We start from the raw sequence: 26,922 nt of genomic DNA, 5'->3' as shown, positions 1-26,922 counted from the left end.
ATATGAGATAAGGAGATAAGTCCCTCACCATCCGAATTGCTTTATTGAGTATAAAAGGTAAAAATGAATACTATATTTAATCTTAGCAAAAAGATGGAAAAGTAATTAAAATGAATTAAAGAAATAATTCCTATAATATATCTCCTTGTCTTGTAGCAAAAAGGATTATTATTAGAAGTCTCATCTCATTTCTCCCATTTAGGGAGAACAATCTCATAGAAAATAAGCAAAATCAGTGTTTTTTTTTAAAAGGAAACTATAAAAATTCTTTTTTAAAATAAGAAAACACAAATATTTGATGCCAAGAAAGATAAATAGAAGTTGGTAAAAAGAAAAGTTTAATGTCATGTTCTAATTCACTAGTTCTTAAACTGGGGTTTATTACCCCAAAGACAGCACTAATCTATTATAAATAGGATTTCTTTATTAGGAGTAGTATTAGCATAAGATGATTTTTTAAAAAAAAGATACTAGTAATAATAATTACTCCAAGGTGATAGTTCGGGCATATTCTGGGGATAATGGAACCATTTGTAACTATTTGTTTGTTAATTGAGACTCTAGTTTGGAGCAGCTTCTGTAAAACAAAGGAATATGGGGGTTTAAACAGAATAACAGAATTGGAAGGGACATTAAAGGTATGCTAGTCCAATCCTGCTCAAGCAGGAGACTTGTCCAATCTTGTCTTAAAAACCCCCAGTGAAGGACCATACACATTTCTGGAGGCAAGTCTTTCCACTGATAATTCTCACAGTCAGGAAATTTCTCCTTATTTCTAGATTGGTTCTCTCTTTGATTAGATCATTGCAATTCATTTGTGGAGGCTATGACGTTGAAACTGGGAAAAAAATATAATTGCATCAAGCTGCTAACCATTGCTTTAAGCCAGGGGTGTCAAACTGCCAGCCCGTGAGCTGGACACGTCATCCGGCAGTCGCACCTACCCCATTGTCGGCAATGGCAAAACCGTCCTGATACGTTGCACAATGTCACATGACGTTGCGAGTTTGACATGTCTGCTCTAAGTAAACCATAATTATCATAATTATTGCAAGAATATGTTTAAAATTATGATTTACTTCTTGAGGATAAGAATCCTGAAGCGAAACACCCCAATTTATTTTTTTCAGACTTCCCTGAGCTTCTTGGAGAAATTCTAGATATTTATCTGAGCTGCTGGAGAAGTAGTACAATCCTGGCTGTTTGTTCCATTTCTGCTCCCTTTCTCCCCCCCCCCCCCATTCTGCTTGTAATTTAAAGGCTTTTGGGGGGCAATATCGTGAATGTACATGCTAAAGCCAATATCTGAGAAATGATAGGTAATCAAACTGTGGGGTCAGTTGGCTATTCACAACACTGACTATATATACTAAAGAAAAAAAGATCAGCATTCCATTTTTAACACTCAAAGGAATAATAATTGGGGAAAATGATCCTTCCCGCACACACATACAAACAACAACTTGGCAATGCTCCTTCCTTAAAGAATATAAACCCGCACAGCAGCACTGTTTCCAATAGGTGAGACAAAAATAGTATCCCTACAAAGTATTTTATATTCAAATACTAAATTCATAAATACATAACTTCTTATGAAATCTATATAAAATCATAATATCCTCAGTTGAAACAACTGCTTCCTTGATAACAAAAATATTTATAAAAAAATAATATAACAAATGTCAAATTAAGAATATTTCTGTTAACAGACCAGTATATCTATATTATATTATATTATATTATATTATATTATATTATATTATATTATATTATAACATTATATTATATTATATTATATTATATATTTGTTCAAGGAAAGCAGGGCATTGCAGATCATTTAATGAGGTCATAAATGAAGAATCCTTCTGGATCCTGATACCCATGCTTTGATGTCCTATCAAACTCTTTTATAGCCATTCAGGATAGATAGGTCCACTAAATACTAAATATCAAAGACCAACATTCTGTATTTAACTAAGGGAGTGGATAAAGTAGAATTCCATAAAGAAAGGTTTAAGTAGTTAAAACCTATAAATGGTAGGTAGGAAAAATGAAGAAAAAAAATGTGACTGTTTAAAATTTTGAATTTACCAAGAATGCATTTCTACTCAATATCCAAAGCTTAATGCAACACATAATTAAAGTTTAAAACTCAGTATCACATTATACTTTTCTTGTTGAACTAGCAGCAAACCAAGGGTTCTTTTATATTCTTGTCTTTTATTAGGTCATTATAAATCTTTGAATCAACCAAAATCCGATTATCTTCCCAAATTATATACAGGACAGCAGCAACAGATTTCTTTATATTTTGCTTTGGGTCATCAGGTGTTTTCTGAAACTATTCAACCAAGAACTGGCTCATTATGAAGCAAAATGCAGTGTAACATCTTACTTCCTTGAGGAAAAACTAATCAAAACCATACTTTAAAATATCAGATCTTTATGATGCTAATTAAAATTGATATGCCAAATTCAGGAACGTAGTTTGGGAGAATGAACTCTTTGTTCTTTTATTTAGTCTGTCTTCCCTCTGAAACTGTTTAATTCTAGTTAGATAAAACCAGAGAACTGAATTGCCAGAACAAGTCATTGACATTTGATTAATGTCTGCTGTTCCATTACATTGTAGATATGCTAGCATTTAGGCCATCTTTTCCTTGATTATTTAAATAAACTATTAAATGCAGTTTAATCTATTTAAAAAAAATCTCAATGTATTTTTTAAAATATTGCTAATAGAGCATTGAAACTATTAATGATTAATGTAAAATACATAAGGCTATCACTTTCAATACATTGTTCATCTTTTAATGAAAAAAAAGCGAAGCTTTGGATATCACTTGGTTGACATTCTACTCCAGCTTCTCTGCAAACAAGATGCTTATCCACCAGAATAAACTAAACCCCTTAAAATTATTCTTGTAGCCTCTAAAAAACAGTTCTAACTACAGATATCGCTGATACATCCATAACTTAGTGAAAAGACAGAATTCCAAGATCATACATAATGACAAGCTATTACTATTTTTACTTAATTGCGGTTTGTTTTAATGTTTGAATACTTCCAGAAAAAAAAATTCAGAAATTCTAGTTTGTTTTAACTACGTCTTTTTACTAGCTTTATTCATAAAGCCAAATTGCTATAAAGCTTGTTTATTTATTTTTTTGTTTACTCTGATGATCAAGTCACACATTGTGGCTCAGCAATGCAATTAAAACAACTTGGCTTAATATTGTATGTAAATGCAGCATTTTTCATTTATGCTATACAGTATGCTCAGTAGCATGTGCATTAACCAGGAAAGAAAACAAATATCTGAAAGAATGGAATGAAATCAAAGAAAGCTGACTGTTCAATGTGATGCCATATAGATATATAAGATATAGATATATGGCAGGGAACTAGAAATTTTGTATGATTCAGTTATGGAGATCTTGAGAATATCTAGGTAGAGCAGGCTAGACTAAATTATTATCTGTAAAGCAATATAAAACCAATATTCAAGAAATAATGAGTGAACCATTAACAGGGAACTTGCAGAAGAAATTATACAATGCTGAACAAAGTGAGAGAAATTCAAAATAACCTTACCTTGATTTTCTTTGGTATTAGATAGGGGCAGAGACAACTCTTAAAGGTTTTTGACATTTTGTTCAAATGTTACATTACAATAAACAACATTCCTGGAACTCTGCCATAAACTTGCCTCCATTAAAGTCCTCCCTATCTTCTCATAAGGAATCATTGGATCTTGACTGCTAAACTTTGAATATGGCGATAGATGTTCAAGGTAAACTTTTTTTATATAGAACAAGTTTCTGATGCACAATGACAGCACCAATAGCAAATAGATAGAAAGTAGCCTGCATTATGCTATGACTCAGCTAACAAAAGCATAGGATTATAGCAGCTATGAGCCATTCCGCAAATTGCTGTATTGTCCTTTCTCCTGGAAGTCTTTCATAGAAATTGCGAGTAGGGCTGGGGCTGACAGTAGACATTTCCCACAGACAAAACCAAGACTGACTCTGTGCTTAATCTGCTGAAACAAAAAGCAGCCAGATGGGCTATGCATTTATTAAGGACAATGATATATTATCAGATAATTATCAGAACTTCATACAAAGTTTTTGAACTTATCTTGATGTTTTAACCAAGAAACAGAAAATCAATAAATTCATGGGTACATATTTCTTTTCCAGCTGTATGCATTGAGATGGTCTTGCCCTGACTGATCAGTTTTGAAGTAGGACTGTCTAATAAACTGAAGGAAAAATTAGTAAGACAAAGCACACAATATAATTTGGAATAAGTGTTTTAGCACTGCATGTTAACCGATAGGCAATAATCTATTAATTACTAATAAACAAATTGTCAGCTGTCCTCTACTAGCTGCCGACAAACTCCAGACACAGAAGGAACAGGTGACCAGCAAACTTTAATGCAAAGAAAAAGTCAGCACTGGGAGTGAATTGCTCCCAGTGCCTTATATAAACGTGCCCCACCATCCAGCCCCACCCCAATCAGAAAGCCAGCATCCAGTCTGTCTGGATAAAATTCGTAGCTCAAGTTCCGCCTTCCCCCCCTTCAGACGCATCAGTGCAGCCTCCACAGCCCCAGCTGTCTTGTCTGGCATCTATCCAATGCCCAGCTCCGGTGTGGCTCCACTCTGCTCTCGTCCACGAGGCCATGGCCTCCCCCAGCAACCAGTACCCTCCCCGGGCCACCAGCCATACAGGAGGAGGGGCAATGACAAGAGACAGCTGCCCGACATCCAGCCGGCCAGCTCCGCCGGCCAGCTGCTTTCCAGGGATTCCCTTGCATCTGGTGCAAGCGAGGAGTGGCTGCGGCGAGCAGTGGACCCCCTGGTGTCTGGCAGGCCTGCCTCTGACACCCAGCTGGCGGTAGGGACATCCCCAGCATCTGCGGCAATGGAGGGAGGTGGCCGTGGTGCACAGCATCCTCACTGGCTCCCAGCTGATCCTCGGGAGCTGGGCGGCACCCGGCCAGCTTGCCGACTCCCAGCTGGACTTCGGAAGTCGGGCGGCACCCCGGAGTAGCATCCAGACTTTGGCTGGCCACTGGCTGCTGCTTCCCTGCCCCCCACCAGTTTGTGTCAATCCCAGGGGCTTGACAGGTGGCTCTTTTTACCAAGGCCCCACCTGGAAGGCAAGCAGACATAGGTGAGCGTATGACAATTCTGTTGGCCTTCTCCGCTGACCCACCCCCCACCTCCCAAAGTGCTGGTGATGGAAAGCCCGCCACGGAGCATGGATGTCCCCCCTCCACATCCACGATGCCTCTGAGAGGGGATACCCCTTCCACCTAACCAGGTATTGGACCTGTCCATGGCGGATCCGAGAGTCTAGGATCTCCTGTATTTCGAACTGGTCACCAGAAACCAGCCCTGGTGGCTTAGTTACAGGCCCCCTTGGGGAACCCATCATCCGCTTTAGCAGGCTCCCATGGAACACAGGGTGCCCCTTCCCAAAGGCCCGAGGCAGTCGCAACCTCACGGTTACTGGGTTTATGACCTAAATCACCTTGAAGGGACCTATGTACTTGGGGCCCAGTTTTTTACAGAGCATACCCAAACATAGGTATTTGGTGGACAGGTACACCCAGTCACCCACCTGAAAGGGCTTGTGCTCAGCCCTTTTTCTATCGGCCTGTGCTTTTGTTTCTGCCTCCACTTTCACCAATGCTTCCTTAACCCTGCCGCACAGGCCTTCCACTCATGCCATCCACTCCTGGGGTGTACATGGCAAGGGGGTCCCTTGGGGCCACTCAGGGATCGGGATGAAATCCACCCCATGCACCACCCGGAAAGGAGAGAACCCTGGTGATGCTATGCACAGTGTTGTTATAGGCCACTTCAGCAAATGGGAGCAGGTCTACCCAGTCTGTTTGCTAGCTTGAGATGTAACATTGTAGATAGCGCTCCACCATGGCATTCGCTCGCTTAGCCGCTCCATTGGTGCTGGAGTGGTATGCCGAGCTGAGACCCTAGGATGACCCTATGTATCTAATGAAGTCCCACCAGAATCGTGCGGTAAATTGCACCCCCCGATCCAATATAATATGCCGGGGCACTCCATGGGGACGGTAAATATGGTCAACAAACAACCTGACCAATCGCCGGGCTGATGGTAGCCCCTTGCATGGAATAAAATGGGCCTGTTTGGAAAACAGGTCAATCACAGTCCAGATAACAGTGAACTCTCAGTTCTCTGGTAACTCTATGGTAAAGTCCATGGCGATATCCTCCCATGGCCGGGTTGGATCTGCTACTGTCGGTAATAAGCCCAAAGGCTGTCCAGTACGGGGCTTGGCAGTGGCACAGACGTGGCATCCTTTCACATAGACCTCTACATCCACTTTAACCCAAGGCCACCAGAATTGATACCCCATTAGGTGTAATGTTTTTAGAAAGCCAAAATGGCCTGCCTGCTTGGGGTCGTGACACCACTTGAGAACCACACATCTCAGGAGGTCTGGGATGTACAATTTGTTGCCTTTCCAGGCCAACCTGTCCCTCCATGTCAGGAGGCCTGGGTGGTCCCTCAACCAGGGATCGCTCTGGACAGCCGTTTGTAGCTCTTGGTTCAGGTCACCTACCAACTGGTGAGGAATCGCTCGGGCCTCGCCCTGTTGGTTGGGAGGTAGGATCACTTGTACAACCTCCTCCCGCCTGCCATGGTACGGGGGCATGTGGGAAAACGCATCAGCCAAGAAGTTCTTTCCTCCCGGTACAAACTTCAGGGTGAATGGAATTGACGGAAGTATTGGGCCCACTGGACGTGCTTGGGTGACAGGCATCTCGGTGTCTGTAGAACCTCGAGATTCTTGTGGTCTGTCCACATCTCGAACGGCTTTGTCGCCCCCTCCAGCAGATGCCTCCATGTCGAGAGATCCCACCGTACTGCAAAGGCCTCTTTCTCCCAAATTGCCCACGCCCTCTCAGTGGCTGAAAACTTCCACAACATGTACGCACAAGGCTGCAACAACCCTTGGCCGTTCTGTTGTAACAGCACAGCCCCCACAGCTACATCACTGGCATCGGCCTGGACTACAATGGGGCTTCCAGGATGCGGGTGGAGTAGGACCAGTTCCTTGGCAAAAAGGGCTTTCTGGTCCTCGAATGCTTTCTGACAGGCCATAGACCACTCCAGCGGCTGTCCGGGATGTGGCTTACTTGCTGTGTGCTTTGTGCGCAGCAAGTCAGTCAGGGGAAAGGCTACTGTGGCAAAAGAGGAGATAAATTGCCTGTATATCATATATCATATTTTCACTTTTGTGTGCTTTGTACCAAAATTTCAGTAGAGGTTTGCAATTAGTATTAGTTAATCAATGTCTTTTCTCTAATCAGGGCTGTCAGTCTCATTATTTCAATCAACTCCATCAATTTTGGTAGTCTTCCATTGTATCTTTCTACCATTGAACATATAAGAACCTCAGTGCTGTTAACATATTTAAAAACACAATAACACAATAGTTTTCCAATTTTTTATCTATCAACACATTTTCAATGAATATTTGAAGTCCCTTTAAACATTTTTGTGGTCTTTGGTGATATCTTTTATACATCATTTATAAAAAATCTCTTTAAGATTGTAATGTAATATGAATTTTAACCCCTTTATTCTGATGTTTTCCCATTGCTCGATTTGCATATAATACTCCAAAATTTTATCTTATTGTACAATCTTCAAATTGTTTATATTCTGTTTTGAATCTCAAGAATGTGTGGTAAGAATGCATCCCGTCAATCCTTTTTACTATGCCCCTCAAATCACAAATAACTCATGAAACCCCTTAGATATTGCAAAAAGCAGAAACATTGAATCAGGCCTGTTGCTAAACAAAGAGAGCTCAATGGAGATAATAGACAAGGGGGGGAGGGATAAAATTAATTACATTTGTTTGACAGGATTAAAACCCAAGGAAGTCAGTACTTTAGATCCATTGCTAGCCTTTGTGAAACAAATTAAACAAATCTAATAACAAAAGCCCACAAAGCAAGCCTTCAATTACGAAATGCTGTAAAACTTTATAAAAATCCTTCTACTCATCAAATCAATTGGTCAGCTGTTCCAGAATTACATGCTGTTGTTGGTTCTGCTCATCATTAAACCTTCTTTCCAAACAGCCAGCTTCCGTTTTATTTCCAGCATCTTAGCCTCCATTTTATTTACTCCCAGCTTGGAAGTGGACCTGATGGTTTTTCTTTCAATAAATGTATTCATTTTGGTAATAAGATGTTCAAAATTAGTACATAACTCAATTTCAAATGCAGTTTTATCGTGTTGAAAACTATAAATTTCTTTCAATAAATCTCAAGTTAGATTCAAGCACTGAATCCAAATCTTGCTAAACTGATTTGGCTATACTACATAAAAAGGATGCTAATGGGAAATGCACACATTCCACCTCTGGGCTGCAAAAATCCAGGAAACAACTAGATAGCAATAGAAGATTACAAGTTATCTGTATTTCATTGCTCATATATAGTGGTCTTTTGGATTTATACAGCCCAGATTCAAAGGTTTAGACTTTTCTGAAAGAATAGCTTGCAATGGGTCTATCTTTTAGGAGGCAACCAGTGGAACAAATCAACAGTGACTCAATAGTTATTTGGCATCAACAAAAAAAATGAAGCTAGATATTAATGATTTTATAATTTAAAATACATGTGGTGATTTTTAATACAGCACTTAACATAAGCAATCTCATTACAATTAACATGAACTCTCCTCATCTGCCTTAAAAATATTCATAAGTAAAGCATTCTTATGCAGAGGTAAGATATTGAACATCACTAAACTCTCATTATCCCATTGAATTGTCAAGACAAAATCAATTGTCTTCCATCAATCTGAAAGATGGCTTTGAAGTCCATATAAGGGTACAATACAAATGATACTGTAATTAAAGAATTTTAATGATCCAGGCAGCATAGGCAGGCATCACCAAACAATGAGTAACACTTTATGAGTTCAAAATTATTAATCTTTTTGGTTTATGCTATATGTAGAGCATTTGTCAAACTACAGTAAAAATTATTTTACTAGCATTCATCTATGATATAATGAAAAATTTGTGATATTACTCTTTTTTTCAACTTAAGAATAGTTAATATTTGTAACGGCACAATTTATTTATATCCCACATAAATCCTTTTAGGGGAACTAAACATCTACAATACATTGAATGTATATTGATTCTTTAGAAAACAAAAGAGTATGATTTTTTTCAAAGAAGCTTCTAATGATAATAATGGTAACATCCAAAATTACATCCAGAATTTCCTATAAAAATGAATGTGATAATAGTGCTCATAGAAACACAAAAGGAATAAATAGTACTAGAAATTACTTTCTTTTAATATATGTGGCCTGTATACTAACCAAACTCTTTCCTATCTTTTTTCTATTGAAATTCATAAAATCTGGAGTATTGTATTCACACTATGAATCTAGTCCCTGTGTCCCATGCATCCCTGTGTTTTTTATAATAGATTAGCTATCTAGCATTAAACCATTGTCAGAGCAGGTGACAGAACCTAATAAACCTGATCTCAAAAAGATAAAGTATGTACTTAGTGCTTGGATGGGAGACAAAGATCCAGGGCTGTACGCTAAGCTAGAAAGTAAAGTTAACAAAACAAAAATACTAATGAAGGGAATTACAAAACTATTTCCATATTATTACTAAGAAAAAACATGAATATGTTCATGTAGCCATAAGGAATCAAACGTGACTCAATGGAAGCTCAAACAGCACCAATAAATCAACATAAATTCTACATTAAACTACTATTTGTTTCTCAGTATTGCTTTTATTCATTCGATTGATTTCTTATATTCAGGAGCTTGAGGTAGCGTACAGTGCTCCCTCTTCCTACCTGTGTGGTAGGTTGGGCTAAAGTCAGCCAGTGACCTGCCATAGTGAAGGGTGGATGTTTCCACTTCTAAATCCAAAACTGCTACACCATACTATCTCCCTTCTTATCTTTTTTGAGAAGGGTAATGTAGCATCATCTCAAATTAATTTAATAAAATAAATATTTAAACATTCAATGGTCAGTTAGGAGGCAAGAGGTGGCATTACAGCGTTTTTCAACATAATGATAGGGGAAAAGTAACATGGAGTTTAGTGGAGGTAGACAAGACCAAAAGGAACTGAAGGAGGTGTGTGGGAATATGGATGATTGATAGTAACTGTATAGTGACCTTGTCAAAGCAACCATGAGTGATCAACCATACTGATCACACCTTGATGATCACCACTGATGGGAGAAAGTTTTGGTGGTCCATTTCAGGACCACCAAATATAAATACCAAACCACTTGGGAGCAGAGTGACAGACAATGCACGCAAGACATTCTAATGTCATGTAAACACATGCTAGAATGTGCTTGGATCTGAGACTGGCAGCAAGATGAAAATTGGGCTATATTGAGGGTTCATGTACAAGCGTACTAAAGAGCAGGAAGTCAGAAAATATGAACCGAGTTGCTGAGAAGGAGATATAGATGTGCATTAGCACACTTATATTGCTAAGAACCAAGGAACAGACATAAAGGAGAGGCAAGGAATGCTGTGTACTTTCTCCTAACTAATAGGATCAAGAAAATGGTAGTCTGTGGTGACCTGTTCCTATGAAACATCATTGAATTTGCTACACTGGAAATTTACTGAGTGGAGAAGCAACTATAATGGCTGGGAAACAGGAAAGGATAGCATAAAGGCAGGATGTAAGATAAATATGTAGGCAAAAATTAGCTGGGTCTTAGTGGGAAAGGAAGAAGACAAGCTATAAAAACATCTGTAAGAGGAAATGGCTAGCAAGGAAAACTTAACTAAACTGAAAAACAGGAGAGACCCTATTGTTCTAATGGCCCAGAACTCAAAACCAACAACTGAATATGTCTAATATTTTATATTATTAATGTACATGTGATGTATGATTTAGTATGTAGCAGGAAATATGTAGGAGGCAGTCAGAAATAGTGTAACCTCATAGTACCTCAGCCAATGGTGAAAGAGGAGGGATGTGGCAGCTGGGACAGGGCTATATGAAGAAGGGAATATTTTGGGTTGAAACTTTGGAGAGAACCAAGCTTTGATAGCTTCTCTCCCTGCTTATTGCAATAAAAGAAACAAAAGGTCTTCACTGTGTCTTGGCTGGTTATTGGTCAGGCGAACTTGCCTCTGGTCATGAAGGAAAGTGGCCAGGAGCACATAACAAAAGTGTTTTCAATTTACAATTTAATCCATTCTGAAACTTTTTATAGTTAATAGTTTGGGAAGAATCCAGGGAAATAAATATTTTGGGGAATATTTAAAAGGCAGGATATATTTCCCCAAAGTTTTTCTTAATAGCCCGAAGCAGAAACTAGGCAGAGGCTAGCTTTTAGAAATGCAGATGTGATAATCCTATCAGGAAGGCTGGAGCCAGGAAGCTAGAAGTTGATGAGATTAGGAAGACAAAGACCCCTAAAATCTACATACCCCACCCAAACTCTAAGGACAGGAAACATAATAGGATTAACCCATCAATACCAAAAAGGGAAAGTCAGACTCAAGTCAAAGTACATGACACAGGAAATACAAAGCATCAAACAGGAACAGGAAACAACCCCAAAAGCCCAAGAAGGTATAAAAACCAACCACTCCCAGCAACATGTGGTCAGCTTTCCCAGAGCCATCTTTAGTAAATTACAATCTTCTTTCTAAAGCAGTCTCCATTTTGTTTATATCTGGCTTGAACTAGACTCTGATGATTTTTCTTTCAACAATATTTAATATAAAGCCACCTAGAGGATTTATATATCTGACTTTCTTCTTTGGGGCTTTGTACTGTGGTTTGATTTGTGCACAATACTAACCTACAAATAGATTTAAACCATATTCCAAGCCAAACACAAGTATATAATACTACAGTTTAGTTATTACATGGGAACTAAGCCAATTCGTTAGTTTAAAAAAAGCACTCAAGACAAAGAATAAAAGGGATAAAATCTGTGAAAGCACTGCAGTAGTTTCTTTTATTTTATGATCCGTTGCATTGTCCAGACATTTTTTGACAATGTCTTGTAGCCAGCAAGCAATGGCATCAATGAAATGTAGTGAAATGAGATTAAATCAGGACATCTACTTCAGGAGTAGCAACATATCAATGCTAGTTTCAGTTTCAGAACTGGTTATTTGAATCACAAGTCATGTGATTACATTAATTAGACTAAACATATAAACTATTAAATTAAATAGAACTTATACTGTTCAAATATTTAAAAAATCATTCAGTATATTTAGTACTTGGAAACAATACAATGGGCTACAAATGTGAAACATCTCCTATTTAATTTTAAAAAGCATTGATCTTTTTAAGATATGAAACTGAAAGAGGAAATTGACCAAAAAAGATAAAATAGAATAATATCTGGATTTCAGTATAACTATTTAAAAAAAGAAGTCAAGGTAGAAGAAAAAAATCTCTTTTGATAAATCAAAGTTTTAAATTTGAATATGAATTATGTTTGTTCCTTGAAAGCTACCTTTTCTTATATGACTTCTGTGAGCATGCATTATAACTTTAACATTATATATAATATATAATATTAGATATATATAATATCTAAATACATTAGTTCTCTGTAAGCATGACCTGCTATGTCTGCTTTTACTTTGCAGCAGGAAACACAAATGTCCATCTCAGCAGAAATAATTTGCTGGTCCTAAATGACTGCTCTGGGAAAAAAATAAAACATAGTTTTAATGAAGTAAAAGAATTGATAGGCATGACTTTGAAAAGAGAATGAGAGCAAACAAAATATTTGCTGAGGAAAGTCAATAATGATTATCTAAAAGAAAACTGTCATTAAATAATTAAAGTTCTTTTGAGCATGTCAGGGCTCTGTTCTGGGCCCAGTACTCTTCAACATCTTCATCAACGATTTGGATGAAGGGATAGATGGGGAACTCACCAAATTTGCAGACGACACCAAGCTGGCAGGAATAGCCAACACTCCAGAAGACAGGCTTAAGATACAGAAGGATCTGGACAGACTTGAACACTGGGCCCTAACTAACAAAATGAAATTCAATGGTGAAAAAAGCAAGGTTCTACATTTAGGCAAGAAAAACCAAATGCACAAGTACAGCATAGGTGGCACCATGCTCAATAGTAGTAACTGTGAGAGGGACCTCGGAGTCCTAGTAGACAATCACTTAAATATGAGCCAGCAGTGTGCTGCAGCTGCCAAAAAGGCCAACACAGTGCTAGGCTGCATTAACAGAGGGATAGAATCAAGATCACGTGAGGTATTAATACCACTCTTCAATGCCTTGGTAAGGCCACACTTGGAATACTGCATCCAGTTTTGGTCACCACGATGTAAAAAAGATGTTGAGACTCTAGAAAGAGTACAGAGAAGAGCAACAAAGATGATTAGGGGACTGGAGGCTAAAACATATAAGGAACGGTTGCTAGAATTGGGTATGTCTAGTTTAACGAAGAGAAGGACAAGGGGGGACATGATCGCAGTATTCCAATATCTCAGGGGCTGCCATAAAGAAGAGGGAATCAAGCTATTTTCCAAAGCACCTGAAGGCAGGACAAGAAGCAATGGGTGGAAACTAATCAAGGAGAGAAGCAACCTAGAACTAAGGAGAAACTTCCTGACAGTGAGAACAATTAATCAGTGGAACAGCTTGCCTCCAGAAGCAGTAAATGTCACTAATGTGTAGGCAAAAAAAGCAAGCTATAGTACATTTTCCTTGTAAGAAAGCCTGAGGACTTTCCTGGTAAAGCTCACTTGCCTATGTACAAATGAGGAACATAAAGAACACTTATAATAGATGACTTCATTATACAAAATAATTGCATAAGTTTTTAGCAGAAAATAGCCATTGTGTTTGTGTCAGGTTTCGTAGTGTTCATACAAAGCTTATTTGCAAAAGTTGCATACAAAATATGTCATTTGAGAAATTAATATGCCAATCAGCCTATATTATGCAAGGTACCAAACAGAGAGATTACTAGTGATGATCTGTCTGAGTTTTATATGTGAAAACTTTAACAAAATTCCATGACTTGAAGAGGAGAAAGGAAACAAACTGAGAAGCCACACAGGCAATCTCCAGTGGTGGAGGACATGCATAATTGACAAGCCTGAATGCTATCCCTTTTCTTTATGGATTTGCATACCATTACTGCTACCATCACTACTGAAAAAATGGACCAGGTATGAACAATATAAATGTCTTCTTGAATTTAGGCTTTCCTTTGGTGGCAGCACCATGGAAAAAATACAATGAATAAGTATGTAACTTACGTAAACAGAAAGAGATATCTTGATAAAATATTTCAATAATGTAGTTTCAATAATGAATGTGTTTTAAACAATATTGTTTCAATAACAGGACAGTATAGCACATTGGTCTTTTGGATCACCTAGAACAGGGGTGTCAAACTGCCAGCCCGCGGGCCAGTTTCATCATACCGGAGCCGCGCCCACCCCATTGTCGGCAATGGCGGAAAAGCTCAAATACGTTGTGCGACGTCACGTGACGTCGTGAATTTGACATGTCTGACATAGAAGTATAAAGGTCCTTAATCAGCCCTTAACTTCTTAAAACAGCTGCATATTTTTGGGGGATTATACAGCAGAGCTTTGAACATTGTTTAAGATCTTTCAGACAAAAAGGCAAAAGAGAGAAAACAATGTTGGACAAGAAGAAGTAATGAATTGGCTAACGTATGGATGCATCCTACAAATACTCAGGCAACATACTCTTCATTATGAATTGACCACAAAAATGCCAAGGCTGATGAATAGAACATATTCTATATAAAATTTATGTAATTGCTTCATACTATTCTAATGGGTGTTTTTTGCAACATTCAAGATCAATTCCTTATTTGCAGGAGTCCAATGATGAAAACCATGCCCATATGTCCCCCAAATATATTAGCTTTCATTCACTACCTTTTAGCAATTAAAATTAGCATGGCTACAATAATAGCTTCTCTAGACTCTTTAGTACATCAGGCTGAACAAAACAAATTAAACTTATTCAAAATTAAAGTCATGACATAATTTTGAACAAAATATTATTTGCAATTAAGTGGAAAGTCTTTAGATTAAATATGCTTGCTTGCTTTCCATGCATTACATTTTTTTCTTCCAAGAAGTCCTTCATTCTGATACCACATGGTATCTGCTGTAGCAGGCTTCTTACTTATTCCATTCTCATTTACCTATGGCAATATTACTCCAAAAATAGTAACTGTTAAAATACAGGCATCATATTTTCTCTACCACACATAACACATTATTTCCTTCACTTCAGAATTCTGTGCCTTGTTTCACATTTATTTCACCCACAACATAGAACAGTTGCAGGATTGCTTATAATCCTGTACTTTAATTAGAAATATAAAAATATTTCTGTTAAATGTCAAATGCTAAAATTGTTTCCCTGTATCATTAGACAGCAGGGTATAACTCTTATTTACTGTCGGCTCTTATAATACATTCTTCTTGCAGACTCAGAAATTCAAGTGCTGAATCAATTCTTTTACTAGTATATATCATCTCTTCATGGCTCCAGTCAAGGTTTCTCCCTCCCTTTTTTAAAGATTGAAAAAAATCTTTAAAAGGAATGAAAATGCTTGCATGCCAAGCAGCTTAAAAGGAAGCCTCTTTCATCCATGTATGGAGATCCTGATCATTTCTGGCCTGCAAGTGCTTTATCTAAATGACTAATATAATTTATCCCTTAATCTAAATCAGAGGTCCCCAACCTTTTGGGCACCAGGGACCAGTTCTGCAGAGAGAGATTTTTCCGTGGACCAGAGGGTGTGTGGTTTTGTGTGCTGCCTGCATCTCGTGGATTGGGCTTTGCTTGTTTAGGCAGACCTACTGCTGGCATGCCATGGCCCAGTATTGGTCCACGGACCGGGAGTTGGAGACCCCAATCTAAATCATAATCTTTCTGAAAAAACAAGGTGTTGCTTAATTTAAGGCTATAATTATATGTACCATAGAAATATAAGTATTAATACATGCAACAAGCCAATTCTGGCTGTGCATTAATTTATCAGTTAAATAATTATGGGTCACTTTTCCCTACTACATACATTGTAGTTTACTATTTAGAAACTATCAACGTGTCCTGATATCTAGGTTTTTCTGCATCAGTGTTAAAAATCTCTTGAATGTTATTTTTGTATTTCAAGAGCCAACACAGCACTGTTCTCTCTATCCAACTAAGATTTCATCTGTTATCTGTGAGTTCTAGATAGATTACCTAATTGACATGAAACTTAGCATCCTGAAGAAAATTTCATCAAATACTGAGGGTTTGTATTTAGTGAAAAATTTACTATTTTCTTGTCTATAAGCAAGGTCAAATTAATGATATATCCAAATATTCAATTTTTAGCAGATGTATGATTCTACTGAATGTTATAGGTTACTGATACCAATCAGGATGATCATAAATAAATAACACATATATTCCAGTGCTGCATTCATTAACTATGTTGATATTTAAATACTCTTTTCTATTTGCCTTAATGTAGATGATGATGATGATGATGATGACGACGACGATGATGGAAGGGACCTTGGAGGTCAGGCAGGAAACCCTATACCATTTCGGACAAATGGCTGTCCAGTCTCTTCTTAAAAACTTCCAGTGTTGGAGCATTCATCGCTTCTGGAGGCAGGTTGTTCCACTGGTTAATTGTTCTAACTGTCAGGAAGTTTCTCCTTAGTTCTAGGTTGCTTCTCTCTTTGGTTAGTTTCCATCCATTGCTTCTTGTCCTGCCTTCAGGCACTTTGGAGAATAGCTTGACTCCCTCTTCTTTGTGGCAGCCCCTGAGATATTGGAACACTGCTATCATGTCACCTCCTCGTCCTTCTCTTCATTAAACTAGACAGACCCAATTCCAGCAACCGTTCCTTATATGTTTTAGTCTCCAGTCCCCTAATCATCTTTGTTGCTCTTCTCTTTACTCTTTCTAAAGTCTCAACATCTTTTTTACATCGTGGTGACCAAAACTGGATGCAGTCAAGTGTGGCCTTACCAAGGCATCAATGTAATAATAATGCATCATTATACCAAATCATTATGCTAATTTAAAATTTTACAACTCTCAGTAGTGCTTAAATACAATAAAGTTAAATATAATTTATTCATATCATGTGATAATTGTTAGTTATGGGGCTCAGCAGTACATATGCCCTATCCTGCCTGTCAGGCAGCTACAGGTAGTCCCTGACTTACAACCATTCATTTATTGAAGTTCAAAGTTACAACAGAACTAAAAAAATGACTTATGATCATTTTTTACTCTTATAACCATTGCAGCATCATGTGATCAAAATTCAGTGTCATTTGATCAAAATTCAGATGCTTGGCAACTCGCATATTTTTATGCTGGTTCAAGAGTTCTGGGGTCATATGATCACCTTTTGCAACCTTCTGACAAGCAAAGTCAAAAGGGAAAACCAGATTCACTTAAGAACTGTGTTACTAACTTAACTGCAATGATTCACTTAACAACTGTGGCAAAAAAGGTCATAAAATTCACATAACTGTCTTGCTTAGCAACATAAATTTTTGGCTCAATTGTGATTGTAAGTCGAGGACTGCGCTAATTTAAAATACTAGGTGTTCTTTCCATGTGCACCAATTTGTTCTTAAGAAGCTTAGTTTATAAATGTTATTTTAGTAATAGTACTATAAGACAGGGATTCTTGGATTGATGTGTCACAGACATAGTTCCTCCATTAACAAAAGGGGTGATCATAACATTCCCTTCATTAGTTACAACTACAATGCAATCTTGGGTGGATTGTGCTATAAAGCAGTGGTTCTTAACCTGGGTGATATTGCCCCCCCCCAGGGGGTGATTTCGTTTTTCGGGGGGCGATGGAACAAAAAGGGGCGATGCGGAGGCAAAGGAACAAAAAGGGGGCGATATGGGGGCGATGGAGCGAGAAGTTTTGGGGACACTTTTGAGACTTTTTTGTACAATGAATCGCTGCATATCTGTTGTACAAAAACATCAGATCGCTCGCTATTAGTGGATTGAATTGTTTTCAAATGTTCTCCAGCTAGCTTCAGGACAGAATGCCGTACATATGTGAATACGCATCGTTTATCTTCATGCACATTGCGCAGCAGCCTCTACCCATACAGTGGCATGCCATTGGCCAGAATGGGCAGTGATGGAGGGGGGAGCGCTTCTTTCAAAACATCGCATGCTGAGTGGCTGTCCCCTGTGATGTCAGCTGTAATATTGACGTCACAGTTTGAGTTTTCAGCTTTGTTTTCGAATTTTTGTTGTGCTCTGTAAAACATTTTGTGTGTCTCATTGTATTGTACTTTTTTAGCGTGCACTCCAGTTTGATATTATATTTTATTTGTGTCTTTTTAATCCTTTTTACAGTGTGCATGACTATATATACTTTCCTCAAATCTTAATTTAGTTTCAGAGTTTTTGTCTTGGAATTCTTAGTTCCTGCATTGTTCTTATGCCCTTTTTATATTTCTTTTTGCGTCTTAAATTTCACTTGTAATTCAATCATTAAATGTTACTGTTTTTCTTTTGGGGCATTTCACTTTCTTGCAATTGAATTTTGTTTTCAATGGTCATTACATTTAAGTGTCTTGAATAAATAAGATAATAATGAAATACATGTATCACAAAGTTTGGGAATAAAGTGCCGGGTGGCACCAAAATTTTTCACATAGTTGAAATATGGGAAAAAGACTGGAAATAAACTATTTGCATCGATATGTCCTGATGACAATTTTAAAGAAAACAAAAAAAAGTGTTTGCATAAATTGAAGAATTATTTCCTATGTTGTGATTGAGAGGTTATATTGGGGGAGGAGGCGATGACAACTTCCTCATTGGCTCAAGGGAGCGATTCGTTCAAAAAGGTTAAGAACCACTGCTATAAAGCATTGATTAAAACAAAGTAAAAGTCTCTTCAATGCCTTCTAAAAACAGAAGAGTGAACAAAACGGATTAATGCTAGGATTATTTCATATAATAGACTTTGCTAATTATAATCTGGCTGGCTATTTCAGTTTCATATATCAAGTATCTTAAAACAATGTGTTTTTGTTTGTTTTTTTAAAAAACAGGTATTGAGCATAGCAATTATTCATTAAAAGTATTATTTAAAAGATCCTGTCACTACACTTTTATTTGCTACTGCTAACTATTTTATCTAGCATTCAGGATACAGTTTTATTAAAACTATTTTTATTGTAAGTAAACTGAATAAAAATTCAAACACTGTTTTCATATGAGTAACAAAAATATAAATTATTAACTATTTTTTAAATGAGAACTGCTATTATTTAATTCCTGATACATACTGCTGGTCTACTCCAACAGGATATACTCAAACATAAAAACTTGAACTATGCTTAAACTCCAAATGTACAAATACAATAGAAATACAGACATTCCAAATTCCTTTAAAAGATTGTGTATATAAAATGTCTGCTGTATAGGACCCAAATTATATTTGTTACAGATAATTTATGGTAACAAATCAGAAGTATTTATAAATCTGAGCCAGTGATGAATTTAGACTACCATGCCCAACAGAAGCCCATGATCCTTATTCTGTCACCCCAACCCATCCCCAAAGACTCAAAATAGTTTTCCATGCAAAGGTCATTTTTCTAAAGGCAGTAGAGCTAAGAGCATCTGCTCTCTAATGAGGTTTCTAAAAATTAAATATATGTATGTATAAACAGCCAGACATCTGTTGAGTTTAAACTGAGAAAACAATCCTAATTCAAATGAAGTATAAAAAGATGGGGTAATATAGATACAACACACACAAGGACAAAATGTGGGTAGGAAAAGACTGGCATTATTCGAGCATATTTGTACCAGATTAAAGTTGGAAATTGGGCACAGGTTTTAAACCTATCTTTAATGTGGAATTAATTCACACGTTTTCTTATGTTGACTATATTGGATGCTTAGAACAAAGAAAATCAAGGTCTACCTGATTCTTTCTGTACTAAAGTCTTCTTGTTCTTGTTCTTATTTTCACTAGTTTATGGATTGTTTAAATAATACAGATCTCCATAAATAGTGCATCATATGTCATACTGCTGAATTTTTAGATTTTGGTTCGCACTAGTGAATTAGATGATATTAACACATTTGTTAACTTCTACTTCCTTTTTGGAAGAATTAGAATGGTATGTTGCCGTTCAAATTCAGTTGCTATCTTGACTCTGTCATCTTTAAAACCCATCTCTAAATAAGATGCTATTCAGCTGCCCCATAAATAGCACTGGCTTCTACCCTATATTTAACTCCAGCAGTATTTCTGAAAAGGAGAATAAATCAACCTTTTCTGCAAGCTATCTTAACTTGTTCTACCTATCTATCTCTTGAAGCCATGAATGTTCTCTATATAATCTTGCTGACACAAACTTTGTTCCTATATTTTCCAAATTTCAAAAAGTTTGCTTACAATGTAGTTTAATTAAGAAATAATTGGGGTATTTGACAATGGTCATTCCATATAGTACTTTTAAAACATAAAATTATTCAGCGTAAAATGTCTATTTATATTTATACTTGCTGACAAACTGTTGCAAACTATTACACCATTTGTATTTCTCAACCGAGCTTATTTGAGTCACTCTACAGCATGCAAATACAGAGACTGAAATAACAATTTTGTGTATACCCTTTGCTCAAAACAATTTTACATTTTCTGAAGCTCAGGACAAAATAGGGCATATCTTTTTGGTGTATGTATGTGTTTGTGTGTTCTGAACTCATACATTAACCAATAAAATTTCAGACACAAATTTATTCTTGTTGCTATTGGCTGGATTTAGCTGAGGACAGAAGGTAACATGTTTAAGCATATAGTAAGAGCCTGAGAAAACAATTATGGACAGACCAGCACAGCCAAGGACATTGCAGCCAGGCAGCAGGGACAAGACTCCACCCTCATGCCCCATCACACGCAGATGATACTGTGGAGCGCAGGCAGAGAGCGTGGCCACCACAGTGCTGCAGGGCCGCTTGGACAATCTGCTGTGGCGGGCCATGTTGATGGCCCTGCAGGTAGGCAGGGCAGGGGGTAGGGGTGGCGGAGAGCAGTTTTTGGGCACTCGGTGTCTAAAAGATTCGTCATCACTGACCTAAGATTTTCATAAGAAAGGATTTGAAAATATTGGTAAAATTAAAATTAATATAAAGGTTTTCCTGTGTATTGTGTTTTATTTATACAATTTCAGTTGAAATTTCTGAATGTGAGGAAGTGCAAAAAGTGAAAAAATATGAACTATTAAGAATTGATTGACTAATAAATGAAAGCATGATGCATTAAGAAGCCTTGAGTCAATCAGAAATATGCATTTTTCCTACTATTATGTTGTTTGTTGTGTTTTGGAAATGATTCCCTGGCAAACTTTTCTGAAGGCTGGATGTTAATGAGAGTTAGTATGGATTATCATTCCACTTTATTTTTGCATCAATATAATAAAATTAAGAGACAAATAGGCTTTTTCAAATTCCCATTGTTCTCTATGTTGAAAACTCTGAAGCATTTTAAATACTGCCTCCTAGGAACACTTGAACATTTTCCATCTCCCTAGATTAAAAGATATTTTTGTTCTTTGACCTTATAGAGAGCTGCATTATAGTGGTGAGAAAGCCAAAGTAATATTGGGGGGGGGGGAAGCTTCCTTTAGAAAAGTGGATATGTTTTCACAAGTAGTCCTTACTTTTCTGGAGCAATGCAGAATACGAAGTTGATCCGATCCTTTTCAGCAACCAGAATAAAACAAGACAAGTGGTAAGCATGAAAACACTGATTACGGTAGTAAGGCAGAAATTAATATAAATAGGGGGAAAAGCTAAACTTAAGTGTATATTAAAATATGCATTATATACTGAAAATAAATTTTGACAATTATACACTGTTAAACTCATAATTGTAGGATGCTTTTGATTATGTCATATCTGTTTAAATAAAAATATAAAGTAGCTCTGGTTCTCCAAAGTGGTCCTTCATGCAAATGATCCTGCTCAGCATTTTTGAACAGCCAAAATTTATGACATGCTAATACCCAGGTAGGCAGCACTTTTAAAATATTTTATAAATGAAATTGAGTTCAGGTAAGCATTAAAGTGGATTTGTTTGCTGGTAACTATCTGATCCATGTCAAGGGACTTTTTAGATGGATCCAGGCTGAAGTGTTACAGAAATCTATCAAACAATATACAAAATAAAGTGATCCAATTCAATCAGGCAGAGCTTGTATCCAATATTTGTGAAAATAAAGCTCTTTCTAAAAATCTGGACAGAGAGGATGAATAGTTTCAGAATCTAAAATGGGAGGAGATGGCTCAACTGGAATATCCATCTTCACAAAACTGCACAGCTCTCTTCTCTTCTCCTCTCTTCTATCCCCTTCTAGTTTATTAGCATTCTTAGCCTGGGCAATTGCTAAATTAATACTTGAATGCATTTATTTCTCTGTTTAATATTGTCTCTATTATGAAGTAGCAATTAATAAAAATAATCTATAGATATTATATCTATGCTGATTTCCAATAATGTAGAGTTAAGGGGCAAAGTATATATACCTAGATTAAATGTCATTTGTTTCAATACTAAAGTTATTGATTTTAAAAATGCATAATTTTAAACTGCATTGTTTTACAGTTTTACAGAAAAAAATAGATTTCCAATCAAGATTGTTACTAAAGCTTATCTATGTAAACACACACAGAACGTAAACATGACCATAAATGTGATTAAGATGCTGGACTAGGAGTTGAAACCCAAATTATAAATCTCCCTTGGGCACACAAGCAGGCTGGTTGTTTGTAAACCAGCAATTCTTTCTCAGCAGGAAACAAAGAAGTTGAAAAACACCTGCCTACTAACCTCCTCTAGATGAGCATGATAGATAACAAAATGTAAGCTTTAGTGAAAAGGCTTTCATCCTGAAATGGGCTAATTCATGTTCAAGTGTGCATAAATAGCAAAGGCAGACACAGGTTAAAATAATAAACAATACTTTAATAGGTATTTTATTCAATATATGACCCCAAATATTTAAGCCACCTTGGAGGCTGATACATTGTATCATTGTGTTCTCCATTGTTCAGTACATCCTAGAAGCTTTCTTGCAGCATAATTCAAAACAAAGAACAGTGTTCATATCACAAGGCTGCACATCTCTGGAGTAAAAATAGTTATTTGTTCTACACAAAAAGTATGTGCAGAAAAATAACTGTATATGTGCAGGAACATAAGAGTCAGGAACTTAATTTTTCTGAAGTCTTTTTTTTTATAGTTCTCAATATATGTCCCAAATCATATTTAAACTCTCAAATCCAGAAGTTTGCAGTGTCCTACTACAGAACACCAAACATATTCAACTTGGGGGGGGGGATTAAAAGACATATTAAAGTAAAAGACAAAAAGATTGAGATCTATAGAAAAAATAGGTTACTGAAGTAGATATATTTTAACAATAACTTAATTTTCTCGACATTTGCTACATTATTATAAATCTTTGCATATAATAGCATTATTTTATCCATGTATAGAGTTCTTTGTGTTTTCTTTTAAATAGGTAGCCTCAGATTTGGTATATCATATGAGCTTATCATGGTAGTTTATCTTGGTGCAGCAATTCCTGAAATTCACTGTCAAAATGTTGAAGATACCTTTTCCATTTTTATTTGTTCTCTAAATAATGTGAAACATTAACCATGGAGTTTGGCATAATGTGAAATATTAACTATGGAGTTTGGCACTATGGTTTTAAAGCTTTCTAGATGCAACTCTCTACTCATAGGTCTTATTTCATAGGAATTACTAAGAAACTGAAGTATAGTGCCTACTTGATTTTCACCTAAGGATGCCTGATGTCTTTTTTTAACATTAAGCCATTCCCTTGTGAAATAATGCATTGTAATACAAAATCATTCACTTTTCAACTATATACAAATACAGCAAAAGCAACAGGAGTCAGAGATGATGCTAGCTGCAGAACCTCATATTAAAATATCCAATATCAAAAAGGACTTTAAAACTTAATTGGATTTTCTATATTTTTATAAAGTTTTTTTTAAAAAAAACCTTTTCATATCAAATATTGAACATGTAAAATTGTTGAAGTCAAAAGATGCACTCTGCAGCCCTCCTGTGGTAAAGCAGAATTTGGAACTCTTGATATAATTCAGATGTGCCAGGGGTTGAATTGTTGTAATATTTTTCAAATGCTTATGAACCAAATTCAAGAATATGCCAGAGAAACTCAAAGGAATGGGATTTGTTTTAAGGATGAACAATACATGGATACCCAGCAATAAGAGTAATTTTCAACATATCCCCACCACCACTGATATTTATGATCAGCTCAAACTTCATGGAAATTACATAAAGTTTGACTAACAGTAAATCAAGCTGACCTTTTAATGTTAAATATTTTGGTTTTTAAGTCTTCAGTGTCTTGTAAATGTTACCTCTGGATGACAGTGATGAATATAAACTTTATTTTTCAAAACCCAACAATTTCATACAAGAAAATATCTTCAAATCAACTCTTTTTCCTTTTTTGCTTATCCCAGAATAGTTGATGTCTTGCAGTTATAGATAGTCCTCGACTTGCAACAGTTTATTTAGTGATCGTTCAAAGTTATAATGGAAAAAGTGATTTATGAGCATTTTTATACTTATAACCACTGCAGTGTCCCCATGGTCACATGATCAAAATTCAGATGCTTGTAGTATCCCAGATTCATTTGATCACTTTTGCAATCTTCTGACAAGCAAAGTCGATGAGGAGGCCAGCTTCACTTAATAATCGTATTACTAACTTAACTGCAGTGATTCACTTAACTTTGGCAAGAAAGATTGTAAAATGGAGCAAAATTCATCTAACAACTGTCTCGCTTAAATCACAATTAAGCCTTAAAATTTCTGTTGCTAAGTTGAAGACCACCTGCACTTCATAGCAAAAATGCAACTAGAGAAAAGGATGTCAAATAACAGCTACGAATCAAAGCAATTCATAGATGTCAAGATGATTAGCAGTTCTCATAAGCAAATTTAGTAGTATCAAAAGCAGAAAATAATAACATCTAAATAAATCTATGAATTGGGTGTTTCATTATATAGGGAATACAGGAAGTCTCCAGGGATTATCCAAAGAGCTTTATGCTGCAGAAACTATGACTTTTTTCTCAACCCAGTATATTCTGAAGAATGGCTTTCTTTTAAAGGAATGGGTATCAAAACTTCCACAAAATGCCTCAACGGGCTTTACCTTGAATTAGAAACAATGAAGTACCAAAGTGTTCTGTAACTGATCAATCCCTGCAAATAAATAAATGCATTTATTTGCTATAAAATTTAAACAGACACCAAGAGATATTTTAAACTTCACATATGCAACAAGTTATATATTTAAACAAAAATCTTCAGGTGCTCCTTTTGAAAAATGTCACAGGTAATATCACCCAGCCAATACGATCTTCTCGGTATAAATTAACTTCTACGAGGCAAAGAACCATTTTACTCCTAGTTTGTTGCCTTCAATCTTCTCACAGCGTAAATTTACTACCATCGGCAGCAAAGTCATCGGTCGAAACCACAAGAAGCGAGCATCCCTCGGTGCATAGGTCTTGAAGGTGAGCCGCGTTCCAGATGCTTAATCTTCCCAGGCGCTAAATAGCAACCCAACCATGGCAGTGCAGCACGCATACCCAATTCATCCTTAAAGCTCCACCCGCTTCCCACATGACACCTCAAACTTTCGAAGGCTCTCAAAATCTACAAGACTGAGTCACGTCGTGCAAGTCCCTTTTCCCTTTTCTCTCCCTGCCCTGAACAACCTCCTCCATCGCCCACAATAGGGGTGAATAGCCAGGAACCTCTTTCTCTCAGTTCTGGGAGCGCGCAGAAGACTCCCTCGAAACAATTTGGGAAAACCAAAAACTAGCCCGCCTCGTTAAAACCCCACGACGGTGCGATATTATACAGCATCGAGAAGCCCCAAAGCCCAAGCCAGGCAGACACAACAACTCCGCCTCCCACCCCCGGCGTCGCCGCCTTTAGTGACTGGAAGAGTTGTCCCCGCGGCTCTCGCGCAAATACAAACGAGGCGGCGCCCCTTACACCTGCGTAGCTTGCCTGCTTTTCCCCTTTAAACAAAAAACAAAAAAAACTTCACCTACCTTTGGTGGCGAGGAGGCTGCCGATCCCCAAGAAGAGCAGCGCCCACTCTCGGCATTGCTTCATCCTCTCCACCCCTCCGAGCAACAGAACGTGCTTTATTTTCGGGGGACTATTTTTGCAGCAGCAGCAGCAGCAGCAGCCGTCCTTTAGAAGCGTCTCGGAGATGCGCTCTCTCAGCCTATTCGAGGCTGGCGACAGCGGAAGAGCCGAGAGCAAACAAGCAGCCAGAAGAGCTGTGGCGGCGTCTGCAATTATTATTATTATTACTACTGCTACTACTGCGGCTGCCGCTGCTGCTCAGTCATTCGCAGGCTGTACTGCCAGACCGGAGCAGCTCTCCAGCTTTCACCGCGGGACTGCTGCAACGTCACTGGGAGGAGAAGCGTGAATATTCATGAGGAAGGAGAGGCGGGAGGGGAAATAGACGCTCCTTTGGAAGGAACCTCAACGTTCTGTTTCCTTTCGAAGCGAGCGCAAATTGTGCGGTCCGCTTTAGGCACGCGTCCTTGTCAGAAGACGCCCGCCTACGTGAGACAGTTTTATGAAGCCTATCTTCTGAAGCTGGGAAAGAAAGCGGTGTAAACATTGCTGGGTTTACTTCGTCGCTTGGGCATCTTCTCTGCGTACTGCAGCAACGCAAAGATTTGGGGTT

At 37.3% G+C, this 26,922-nt stretch overlaps 1 protein-coding gene across 1 annotated transcript in view; it reads right to left on the bottom strand.

Annotated features, from left to right (window-relative positions):
* LOC120308463 (calsyntenin-2-like) overlaps positions 1-26,611 on the bottom strand; it is a 179,903-nt gene extending 153,292 nt beyond the window's left edge. Inside the window, exon 1 of the mRNA XM_039344546.1 lies at positions 26,270-26,611. Within this exon, the coding sequence (XP_039200480.1) occupies positions 26,270-26,333 (64 nt within the window). The 5' untranslated portion in view covers positions 26,334-26,611. The remainder of the gene's footprint in view (positions 1-26,269) is intronic.
* Positions 26,612-26,922: the final 311 nt, after the last annotated feature.

This window comes from Crotalus tigris, unplaced genomic scaffold, assembly GCF_016545835.1.
Source record: "Crotalus tigris isolate CLP2741 ecotype Arizona unplaced genomic scaffold, ASM1654583v1 scf7180000017933.3771270, whole genome shotgun sequence".
In the NCBI taxonomy this organism is placed as follows: Eukaryota; Metazoa; Chordata; class Lepidosauria; order Squamata; family Viperidae; genus Crotalus; species Crotalus tigris.
This window is presented reverse-complemented; position numbering and strand designations above follow the sequence as displayed.